Here is a 12,685-nt window from a genome sequence, read left to right on the forward strand (position 1 = left end):
GCGGCAATCAGCGTTTTTTTTCGTGACTGCGACATTATGGCGGACACTTTTGACACATTTTTGGGACCACTGTCATTTTCACAGCAAAAAATGCATTTAAAATGCATTGTTTATTGTGAAAATGTCAATTGCAGTTTGGGAGTTAACCACAGGGGGCGCTGTAGGGGTTATGTGTGACCTCATATGTGTTTACAACTGTAGGGGGGTGTGGCTGTAGGTGTGACGTCATCGATTGTGTCTCCCTATAAAAGGGAACACACGATCGATGACGGAGCCACAGTGAAGAACGGGGAAGCTGTGTTTACATACAGCTGTCCCCGGTCTTCAGCTCCGGGGACCGGGGACCGGTCCCGGAGCTTCGGACCCACGGCTGGAAAATGGCACAGCACGTACCTGTACGTGCCTGTGCCCAGCCGTGCCATTCTGCCGACGTATATGTGCAGGAGGCGGTCCTTAAGTGGTTAAAATGACGAATTGTCGTACAACGCTGTACCCACACAATAATTTGTAATTTTTTCCCCACAAATAGAGCTTTCTTTTGGTGTCATTTGATCACCTTTGTGGTTTTTATTTTTTACGCTATAAAACAAATAATCAATTATGAAGAGGGAAAAAAAAAACAGGCAAACAATTTTACCTTTCTGCTATAAAACATATCCGATAAAAGAAAAATTGGGGAAAAAAAAAAAAATGTAATAAAAAATGTCTTCATCAATTTAGGCCAATATGTATTCTGCTACATATTTTTGGTTAAAAAAAAAAAAAAAGAAAGAAATCCCAATAAGCGTATATTGATTGGTTTTCACAAAAGTGTCAAACTATGGGATAGATATATATATATATATATATATATATATACACACACATTTTTTTATTTTTTTTATTAGAAATGGTGGTGATCAGCAACTTATAGCGGCACTGTGATATTGCAGCAAACAAAAATCGGACACGGACACTTTTTGGGGACCAGCGACACCAATAGTGATCAGTGCTGAAAAAAAAAATGCACTGTCACTGTACTGACACTGGCAGAGAAGGGGGTTAACATCAGGGGCGATCAAAGGATTAATTGTGTCCCTATAGCCAATGTTTTCTTACTGTGGGGGAGGTGGTTGCACTAGGGGAAGGCATGGATCCATGTCCCTGCATGACAGAAACACATGACCCATGCCGTCTGTACTGACAGAACGGCAAACTTCCTGGTTTACATAGGCAGACCGCCGTTTTCACTCTGTACCAAAGGATCGGCAGGTGCCAGGGGACATCGAGTTCACGGTACCAGCCGTGTATAATCACAGCGGGAGCGGGCCGCCCCAGACCTGGAAGTGTCAGTTATCAAAGTTATACGGTCTACAAGGGGTTAAACTGAGAGGTGTCACCAGAGGGGTGACGTGTAAACCTGCAAGTTATTGGCTCTGACCTCGGAAGTGGGCATTGGTGGTTGGCGAGGCAGGAAGAGTGCCGTCAGATCGGCTTTCATCTGATCCTTTTTCTCTGCGTCTTTTTTTATTTTTCCGGCCAGATTAGAAGGCTGCGTCACACTCTCTGCATTCCTGGTGTAGTCCACCTTCAGGACGTCGTCCCAGTTCTTAAATTTCGACTTGAATATCTGTAAATAGAGGACAATATGTTTTGCTTTATATGCTCGGTTAGGGCCTGTATATAGAGCAATTTCCCTTAGGGAATATGTATGACCCGTGTACCTGGCATTCTGTACCCTCCAAGTTGCGGATCACCATGGCGTGTTTCGGTCGGTGCAGCATGCTGCACAGTTCCTGTCCCAGCTTCAGAGCTGCCGCCCGAACCAAGCGGGATGATTTTCGGCCAATCCAGATGAAGACATCAGTGTGACAGTCCAATATGTACACAGACTTTGTGTCGAGCAAACTCTGGAGCTGGAGATTGGGAAGTAAAAAAAATAAAAAATAAAAGTTAACATAAAGCTCTCTCATCCAGTCACTGCAGGTTGGCAAAGAGCCTTAAAACAAACATCCTCTTAATACGAGACACATTGGTAGATTCTTACTCGACTCTGGGTGTGCTTTGTGCATTTCCTCCAGATCTGTGCTGTAATACAGCATGAAACACTTGCACTTTGACTCTGTGCAGTAGTTTCCCTTTAAAAGGGGTGTTCCAGCCTTTTTTTAAGTTTATTAAAAGTCAGCAGCTACAAAAAGTGTAGCTGCTGGCTTATAATAAAAAGCTCCACGGCTCCAGCGACGCGCCGGCCGGGGCTCTGCTCCTCGCCCCCCCTCGCTGGCCGGCGTCTTCATTCCTAGAGTGGGCACCCGGCAGGGACAGCTTTCGGCTTCACGGCCGGGCACCCACTGCGCATGTGCGAGCGGCGCCGTCCGATTGGACAGGCGATCGCCTACAGGGAGGGGCTGCAATAAGGCGATTAAGCTAATCGCCTTACCAGTCCCTTGGCGGAAGGAGGAAGTGGGACAGGAAGCCCCCACTCCCCCCCCCCCCAAAAAAAATGACATGCCAAATGTGGCATGTAAGGGGGCGAGGAGTGGGTTAAGCGGAAGTTCCATTTTTAGGTGGAACTCCGCTTTAAAGGGGTTGTAAAAGGTACAATTTTTTTCCCTAAATACTAGGGTTGTCCCGATACCACTTTTTTAAGTACAAGTACCGATACTTTTTTTCAAGTACTCGCAGATACCGAATACCGATACTTTTTTTTTATCTCATGTGACAACGGCACATGTGTCGGTAGTTTTTTTTTTTTTATCTTCAACAATTTGTTTTTAATTTTTAACAATTTTTTTTGTTTTAAATTTTTTTTTCATTTATAATGCTTTCTTCTTTTTTTTTAAGGGGGGGGGGGGTGGACGGTGGACCATGTCAGTGTGTTTTTTCTTTTCTTTTTTTATTATTTTCTACAATCTATCCCTCCGGGGGACACGGAGGGAGAGAGAAACACGGGGGGATACGGAGGGATACACGGAGGGAGAGAGAAACACGGCGGGGGACATGGAGGGATACATGGAGGGAGAGAGAAACACAGGGGGACACGGAGGGAGAGAGAGAGAGAGAGAGAAAAAAAAACACGGCGGGGGACAAGGAGGGATACATGGAGGGAGAGAGAAACACGGGGGGACACGGAGGGAGAGAGAAACACGGGGGGACACGGAGGGAGAGAGAGAGAGAAACACGGCGGGATACATGGGAGGGAGAGAGAAACACAGGGGGACACTGAGGCATACATGGAGGGAGAGAGAAACACGGGGGGATACGGAGGGATACACGGAGGGAGAGAGAAACACGGGGGGATACGGAGGGATACACGGAGGGAGAGAGAAACACAGCGGGGGACACGGAGGGATACAGAAACACGGGGGGACACGGAGGGAGAGAGAAACACGGCGGGGGACATGGAGGGATACATGGAGGGAGAGAGAAACACAGGGGGACACGGAGGGAGAGAGAGAGAGAGAGAGAAAAAAACACGGCGGGGGACAAGGAGGGATACATGGAGGGAGAGAGAAACACGGGGGGACACGGAGGGAGAGAGAAACACGGGGGGACACGGAGGGAGAGAGAAACACGGGGGGACACGGAGGGAGAGAGAAACACGGGGGGACACGGAGGGAGAGAGAAACACGGGGGGACACGGAGGGAGAGAGAGAGAGAGAAACACGGCGGGATACATGGGAGGGAGAGAGAAACACAGGGGGACACGGAGGCATACATGGAGGGAGAGAGAAACACGGGGGGGATACGGAGGGATACACGGAGGGAGAGAGAAACACGGCGGGGGACATGGAGGGATACATGGAGGGAGAGAGAAACACAGGGGGACACGGAGGGAGAGAGAGAGAGAGAGAGAGAAAAAAACACGGCGGGGGACAAGGAGGGATACATGGAGGGAGAGAGAAACACGGGGGGACACGGAGGGAGAGAGAAACACGGGGGGACACGGAGGGAGAGAGAAACACGGGGGGACACGGAGGGAGAGAGAAACACGGGGGGACACGGAGGGAGAGAGAAACACGGGGGGACACGGAGGGAGAGAGAAACACGGGGGGACACGGAGGGAGAGAGAGAGAGAAACACGGCGGGATACATGGGAGGGAGAGAGAAACACAGGGGGACACGGAGGCATACATGGAGGGAGAGAGAAACACGGGGGGATACGGAGGGATACACGGAGGGAGAGAGAAACACGGCGGGGGACACGGAGGGATACAGAAACACGGGGGGACACGGAGGGAGAGAGAAACACGGCGGGGGACATGGAGGGATGAAGACTGCAGCAAAACGGAGGGGGGTACAAGTACTCGGGCAAATGCTTGGTATCGGTCCCGATACCGATACTAGTATCGGTACAACCCTACTAAATAGCTTTTTTTTACCTTAGTGCAGTCCTCCTTCACTTACCTCATCCTTCCATTTTGCTTTTAAAAATAGCGGCATTTTACCGCTGGCGCTATGGGCGGCTCAGTGTGAAAGGGGTCCAACTCTAAACAGGTAACCTCTACAAATGTTTAAAGTGTCGCCTATGGAGATTTTTAAGTACCGTAGGTTGCCGCCATTCCACGAGCATACGCAAATTTTAAAGCATGACATGTTAGGAATCCATTTACTTGAAGTAACATTGTGTATATCTTACAAAAAATAAATAAATTCCCATTAAAGTCCTTAAGTGGTTAAGAGGATAATATCGCAGAGCTCTGCATGGTCCTACATACCTCTACACAGCAAATGCTGCTGTGCAGCGACATGAACAAAGTATCATAGAACTTTTTTTTTTTTTTTAATGAAATGAGAGCCGCATGACGCAATAAAACATGAAATCGCACCGCACCCTGCTGCATAGCTTGGCAGCCCAAAATGCTTTGCAGGCTGCAGCGGTTTGACTGGTCTTGTAACCGACCCCTGTAGTGAAAAAAGCTGATGGGTCCCACCCACATCTCTACTCTTTGCACAGGTTATGAGCAACACAGCGATTTGCCTTCAAGCAAACTTTGATGCATTTATTTACACGCTACTCAAACTCTTGTATGGACCCCACAGGAAAGTTACCCCCTCTAAGAACAAGCCAATGTCATTTATTACACAAAGATGGAAAAATTGTATTTCTTGTATCCATCTTCCTAAGAATACTTCTACCACTAAGCCAGCAATCCATGGCAGATTGGTCAGCAGCTTCTTACCAGCCTCATCTCGGGTATCAGGTCAACCTTCGGCCTCTTCTTGTGCTCCACGCAAATCTTGTAGTTGATCTGTGGCAGCTCCAGATAGCCCAGACCCAGTCCGACCTGCAGGACAAAAACAGGAGATGTTTAGAAGGACACAAAAAGAGAAGACAATATGGAACAACCCCATTGTTCTTAAATCAGGGGTCTCCAAACTTTGTAAACAAAGAGCCAGTTTACTGTCCTTCAGACTTGAGGGCCACCGAACCACTATGGCCAGTGGGAGTAGAAAGTGCCTTGGGCTTGGTGGTCAGTGGTAGTAAAAAACAAAAACAAAAAAAACTACACAGCGTTTGAAGAGGGAGGAATAGTGTCCTCCCATCATTGGTGTCAGTGGGAGGAATTAGGGTCTCATTATTGGTGTCAGTGGGAGGAATAGTGTCCTCCCATCATTGGTGTCAGTGGGAGGAATTAGGGTCTCATTATTGGTGTCAGTGGGAGGAATAGTGTCCTCCCATCATTGGTGTCAGTGGGAGGAATTAGGGTCTCATTATTGGTGTCAGTGGGAGGAATAGTGTCCTCCCATCATTGGTGTCAGTGGGAGGAATTAGGGTCTCATTATTGGTGTCAGTGGGAGGAATAGTGTCCTCCCATCATTGGTGTCAGTGGGAGGAATAGTGTCTCATTATTGGTGTCAGTGGGAGGAATAGTGTCCTCCCATCATTTGTGTCAGTGGGAGAAATAGTGCCCCATCATTAGTGCCAGTGACAGGAACGATGCTCCATTGTTAGTATTATGGGAGCAATAGTGCTCCATCTTTGAGGTCAATGGCAGGAATAGTGTTCCAACGTTTATATCAGTAGAAGGAAGTATGGCCCATCATTGGTGCCAGTGGAAGGAATAGAGCCCCACTGTTGTCCTCAATGAGGGGAATTAGGCCCCACTGTTGTCGTCAGTAGAAGCAAGATCCATAAAGACATGGGTGCGTTTGGGGTGGAGGAACTTGACTGGCCTGCACAGAATCCTGACCTCAACCCGATAGAACACCTTTGGGGGTCAATTAAAAGCTGAGAGTGCGAGACAGACCTTCTCGTTAAACATCAGTACCTGACCGCACAAATGCGCTTCTGGAAGAATGGTCAAACATTCCCATAGACACGCTCAGTCTCTCTATGGTGTCCCAATGCTTTTGCGTATATTTATACCAAGGTTGTTATTACTTTAAAGGCACAGTTGTTCTCATGTACCTTATAAAGTTTTGGTTTGGGAGTCTGGAAGTCATCGGGAACACAGGGTTTAATTTCCTCAGGCTGTCCACCCAGGACCTCCCAGAACCCTGGGGCCTCCTGCTCATCGGTCGGCAGTATGATCTCCGCCTTTCCTTTCCTCTCATTTTTGTTGATCTTCTCAGCAAACAGCCTAAAAGAGATGAGATTAAAACAGAAGTATCTTAATTAGGCAAGATCTGCCACAGTAGCCTTCTACTCAGATTACAGACTTACCTCTGAATGCTCCATCTACTATAGGCAACACATCTACTCTATAGTGAGAAGCATATTTTCATATGCCCTGATCTCTCTACAGCAGAGGTTCTCAACCTGGGGGTCGAATGATGATTTGCCAGGGGTCACCGAATCATTGGCTGTTCTTGAAGCCCGCACTGCTCTCCCTGTCTTTTTGCAGCCGCCCAGCAGGGCTTTCCCTGGAGCCTGCGGCTGCCCACTCAGCCTCTTAGCAGCTGCCCATTCAGTTCATGGCATGGCTGGGGGGCAGAAACTAGAGGTCAGCTGACTGGTGAGGAATGTGAAGTGGGAGGGGCTGGAGGAGACCCCCATCTCCTGATTTTGGCATAGGTGTCACTACTATGAGACACCACAAAGTCAGAGACACAGTGAAGCCGGAGACACAGTGAGTAACACTACCTGTGATTATAGTTGCCTTTAAAAGTACCCACTACAGTTATCAGATCAGCAGAGGACCTTGATCAAGAGCACCTAATCCACTCATTTCATCCCCCCCACTAAGGAGTAAGAGAAGGAATAAAAATAGAGAATACATGGAAGGGAGAGGAAATGAAGGGGAGGAACAAAGAAAAAAGGGAGAGAAAGACAGCTAGAGAGGGATGGGGGATAAAAAAAAAAACAAGAAATTGGGATAGGGAGATGATAGGAAAGGAAAGGCGAACAAAGAGAAAAAGAGTGGTACAGCCTAAAATGTACCATAAGGGGTTTTAATACTGTATGAGTGGAAGGGACTCAGGTAGCGCTAAATGTCTGTGGGTTAGGGGTGCAAACTTGGGAAATGTTATCAAGGGGTCACGGCACTAGGAAGGTTGAGAACCACTGCTCTACAGCCATATGCTCTGATCCCGCTATAGCAAATCCCCAATGCCCCTAGTAATTGAATCGTCCATAGATAAAAGTTTGGAGAAAAAAAAAAACACATTGTGAAAATCCTCAGTTATGGGGCACCCTATGATAAGTGTTTATTTTGTATATTCGTCCTATAACACAGAATCTATGGGGAAGCAGAGCATTTACCTGGCTTTGGTAGTGCCGCTCAGCGTGGCTTGGGATCCTCTCCAGATATAGATCTCCAGACCATTATCCAGGAGGTAGACAAACCTGTAACACATGGAAACAGATCAGTGAGACTCTCCTCTGGGTCTCAGATTAGAGTGATGGGGTGGGGGGGCGAAGCAAGTACAAACCGAGGATCCAGCGAGGAGGCCTTCAGTGGCATTGGCTCCAGGCGGATGTTCTTCTTGCCATAAATTCGGTACAGCCTGCATATAAAAGCAAATATTGGTGCAACTAAACAAGTCAGAAATGTAGTAAGCTTGTTAGGCCTCATTCAAAGCATACACCGTGAGGGCCGTGTTTTGCTATCCACGTGCAGGTAGTCCCATTCATGTCAACTGAGACACAGCGGCTGCTACTCTCAATTTGACATCCGTGTGGGTGCAAGCCCCCAATGCAGTGTGAATTTATAGACACACATCAGCAGGGATGTCAAATTGGGAGCAGCGGCTGTATTCGTGCAGCCGCTGTGTCTCAGTTGACAAGAATGAGACTGCTTGCAAGCGGATGCAAAGAACCCCTGTGCAGGAAAAATACAACCCTCACATAGGTTTACACTTAACCACTTCCATACCAGGCAAATTCTGACATTTCTCTCCTACATGTGAAAATCATACATTTTTCTAGCAAAAAAAAATAAAAAAATACTCAGAACCCCCAAAACATTATAAAATATTTTTTTTAGTAGAGACCCTAGGAAATAAAATGGCTGTCATTGCAGTTTTTTTTTTTTTTAATGATGCCTGCAGCTGCACCCATCATCCAGATATCTCCACTCAAAGTCCAGGACGTCCTACGGGTCGGGAAGTGGTTAAGGAAGCCCCATGTGAATGAGACCTTAGACATATCCTTTCACACACACACACACACACTTTTAACACATTAATACCCTAGTAAAAATGACACAAACTATCAATTGCATCCATTCACATCACATCATCTATCTTTCACTTGTCTTGTGATAAATACATTATTGTTGCTGAACTTCTTTTGCTCTCTGCTGCCCCCACCTGGTGATGTACTGTGCATCTTCTACAGTGTAGAATCCGCTGGCTGAGCCTCCCTCTATGTAGGAGATTTCATTGTCAAACACCTGCAGGACCAAAACAAGGTCACAGATAAACAGAATATGATTTTATTTAATTTTTCAGTCAATCTCATTTGTAAATCTGTCTCACCTGGCTGAACTCTTCGCTTTCATCTCCCATTTCCTCCCGGACGCTTCGGTTCTCGGCGCCCAAGTAATTGCGCAGATTAACAGCGTGGATGGCGGAACAGGCCTTCTTATCCAAGGTAGCCTCTTGGCCGATCCAGTAATAGATCTCCCAGTGTAGGCCTCCATTATCATCCAGGAATGTCTGCAGAGGAGCAACAATCGGGATGTGAGAAATAAAAGACATTAAATATTTATCACTTCCAGCTCTAATCCTATAGAGCATGGGTGCTCAACCTGTGGCTCTCCAGCTGTTGCAAAACTACAATTCCCATAATGCCTCAGCCTTTGGGAGACATGCTTGTACCTGTTAGCGGCTTGCAATGCCTCATGGGAATTGTAGTTCCGCAACAGCTGGAGAGCCACAGGTTGAGCACCCATGCTATAGAGTATATACACATACATACATATGTGTCGTTTTCTATGCTTTTGCGAGTATTCATTTTTAAAACTTTTCTTTGCAATTAAACCTTGTTGGAACTTACTACACCAGAGTGGTCACACTGTCTCCCTCCCTTCCCTTCACAGATTGTAGCTGGGGCCACCCCACCCTCACTACATTTAGAAAAAATGGAGCCAAGCTTAGGGCAAAGAAGAAACACACAAGTTCCCTGAGGGCTGAGAAAATAAATAAATAAATCATGGATTTTGTGTTTCTGCAAACCAGGGAACAAAATAAATCCCTTCCCTTAGTAAAAAAGCTCCTAAGACAGTACACAAAACCACTGGCTAGGCACGCAATAAACCCTTTTGATTGCCCTAGATGTTTAACCCTTTTTAAGCCAATGTCATTAGTACAGTGACAGCGCATATTTTTAGCATTCTGGTCATGAAGGGGGGGGGGGGGTTAAATCTTTTAGAGGTCAAGTGGTTACAGTGATACTTCTCCAGAAACATTACAGAGTGTATTTCCTCTGGCACCATGGTAAATAGACCAAACACGCTCACCTTCAGTACAATGTAGCAGTCAGCCTCATAAAACTTCCCATGCAGAGCTTCGTCCACCAAAATCGGGATAAAGTTTTCAATCTGCCAGACGGTGAGGCCGGGAATCTGGCCGACGTCCTCCGTGAAGAACTCGGAGTAATCCAGTTGTGGCTTTTCCAGGCCCTGATCCCAACGGCGGGCCTTTAGGTCTGTGTATTTCATGTCACCGTTCTCCTGTGGGCAGAGCAGAATATAAAATGCTGCATATCGATGGAAGACTGCAAATGTCCAGCGGACACAAAACACAGGCTACTTAAATGTAACATTTTACAGAAGATCATATATCCAATAATAACCCAGCAAGATACAAACAAGGTCTTATCTCGGAAGAATGTGGAGCTTATCATTTGTGAAAACGTATCTGCTAGTTTGCATAAAAGTGTTCAGAGAGAAAAGTGAAATCCTACAACATTATCAGAGACCCACAAATCATCATTTAATCAGCATGGTCTACTTTGTCTCTATTTGACTTTTTTTTTAATTATTATAATATTTATTCATTTTCAAAAATTCAATTAAAAAGCTGAAAAATTATCTTCCAAAAATAGTTTTATACAACCCCCCCCCCCCCCTTTTTTACCCTTCCTGTTTTCTTATTTTCCCCTGGCATCCTTCCCCATGTAATCCATTCCCTTTTCCTCCATTTCGATCTCTTCAGCATATTTCTTCGTTCTTTTAAATACTTTTAAATACAGTCCAGCTTTCCCACATTGCCCCCATTTTCCCACTCACTACATCACAGTTGTTCCATTTTGTATCTAGATTCTACTTTTCTCATCCATTCACCTATTATCGGACCCTCTTGTTTCTGCCAGTGTAGTGGTATTAGATTTTAAAGCAGCATTTAATAAAATGTGGTATCAGAGTATTTTTATAATGTTTTATTTGGGTCTCCATACCATGGAATATGTATACCCATGGATCTTTTTATATTTCTATAATCTCCTTAATCAGCGATAACGCTTCTTTCCTGTATTTTTACATTTTGAACCATTCACACCAAAATGTGGGCCATATTTAATATAGTATCACAATCTTGCCAGCCGTTTGGTGATTTTTCCGATTAGATATTTGTGAATTTTAATCTGGGGTTATGTACCATTTAGACATGTGCAATTCGCTTAGTTCCAAATTAGTTTAACGAATTTAGACAAAAATTCTTTAAAAAATCGGAAATATCCAAATTTTTGAATTTTTTCAAATATTTGGAAATCCAAACACAATAATGAAAATCCGAAAATTCAAATGAACTTTTCTGAATCCTCCTCCCCTCTGGTGTCACATTTGGCACCTTTCAGGGGGGGGGGGGAGGGAGCAGATACCTGTGTAATACGGGTATTTGCTCGCACTTCCTGGCATAGATCACTGCGGGGACCTATGCCACTTCCGGCGCCTACTCTGTCCTCCCCTCGCTGTCTTCTGGAGGACACACAGGTCCCAGAAGACAGAAGGGACCAGTGAGGACCCGCAGCACGACTCCCGCATGCGCAGTAGGGAACCTGATTCCCTTACCAAAGATGGCGGTGGCAGCTGCTGAGAGCCGACGGACAGATCGGCTTTGGCTGCCTACATCGTGGGCACCCAGGACAGATAAGTATTCTAATAAGTATTTTAATCATTTATTTTTTTGGCAGAACACTGCTTTAACTATTAAAATTATAGGTATTGTAATTTCATTTAAAAATTGGCCGTTAGTGAACATAACAAATACGAATTTATCCGAAGTTACGAATTGTCCGTAAAAATGAATGCCGTATCTAAAACGAATGAAACTTAACAAATTAATAATAATAATAATAAACAAACAAACAACATTATTGTTAATTAAATATTATTATTTTGTTCCGTTTGTTTAGACGCTGCATTCTTTATTTCGGATAATTCGTAACTTCAGATAAATTTGTATTCATTACATTCACCAACAGCCAAATTTTAAAGGAAATTCTAATTCCTATAATTTAATAGTTAGTTATTTCAAAGGATGAATTAAGGTGGAAGGTTTACAACCCCTTTAATCCTCTCACCTGACTTTTCTTATTTTTTTCCTCTGCCACATCAGACATTCCCTTTAGCACTTGTTTAGCCTGGTCGTCCTGGTTGGAGTCCTTTCTGCGCCGCAGACGCATTCTCCTGGCCGAAGGGTCTTTTGGGGTGCTGCCTGAAAAGCGATGGCACAATTTTAAGCAGAAAGTATTGCAATCCCTGATAACACTTCTATTTAGCAATCCATCACTGTAACTGCACCATTCCACTCAGAGTGATAGTGCCTTCTGAAACCCCACCAGCTTGCCACAGCAAAGTATGACTAGGTTTCTCTCCGTGCCCCCCCCCTCCCCACCGTATAACTGAGCAGGGCTTGTGGGTATGGGGAAGAATGTAACCTTCCCATGTGGTAAGGAGAGAACAGGAAAATCTGTGAAATGCTAAAAATCCAAAGACAACTTATTTTATATAAATATGCAGTGGTCATATCTGGCCAACTCGGGTATTGCACTCAGGAACACGGGTCAAATGTCCATTAGAATTTGTTTGCCATACCCTCACTGTCTAGTCTTCATGGCATAAGACCCTATTCTTACCCATTGGAAGAAATTGCTAATAACTTGTCTTTTCCAATATATAGTTCTCTATTTACATGACTGTACAATGTATGTGGCATTTTTTCTCTTGTGTTTATTGTATATGGTTTTCAAAAACAAGCAATAAAAAGTTTATGAAAAAAAAATCTGAGCCTGGGGCCATGTGTTTTGTGACTAAGGAGGAAA

The 12,685-nt window shown here is 45.1% G+C and overlaps 1 protein-coding gene across 1 annotated transcript in view; it reads right to left on the minus strand.

Annotated features, from left to right (window-relative positions):
- The window catches only part of FLII (FLII actin remodeling protein), a 55,137-nt gene that overhangs the window by 11,908 nt on the left and 30,544 nt on the right, over positions 1 to 12,685 (minus strand). Inside the window, exons 12-21 of the mRNA XM_040356414.1 lie at positions 11,945 to 12,078; positions 9,882 to 10,094; positions 8,899 to 9,078; positions 8,731 to 8,813; positions 7,852 to 7,926; positions 7,682 to 7,765; positions 6,389 to 6,560; positions 5,160 to 5,264; positions 1,704 to 1,895; positions 1,421 to 1,609 (exon numbers count right to left, since the gene is read on the minus strand). Coding sequence (XP_040212348.1) covers positions 1,421 to 1,609; positions 1,704 to 1,895; positions 5,160 to 5,264; positions 6,389 to 6,560; positions 7,682 to 7,765; positions 7,852 to 7,926; positions 8,731 to 8,813; positions 8,899 to 9,078; positions 9,882 to 10,094; positions 11,945 to 12,078 — 1,427 coding nt within the window. The remainder of the gene's footprint in view (positions 1 to 1,420; positions 1,610 to 1,703; positions 1,896 to 5,159; positions 5,265 to 6,388; positions 6,561 to 7,681; positions 7,766 to 7,851; positions 7,927 to 8,730; positions 8,814 to 8,898; positions 9,079 to 9,881; positions 10,095 to 11,944; positions 12,079 to 12,685) is intronic.

Source organism: Rana temporaria, chromosome 6, assembly GCF_905171775.1.
Source record: "Rana temporaria chromosome 6, aRanTem1.1, whole genome shotgun sequence".
Lineage (NCBI taxonomy): Eukaryota > Metazoa > Chordata > Amphibia > Anura > Ranidae > Rana > Rana temporaria.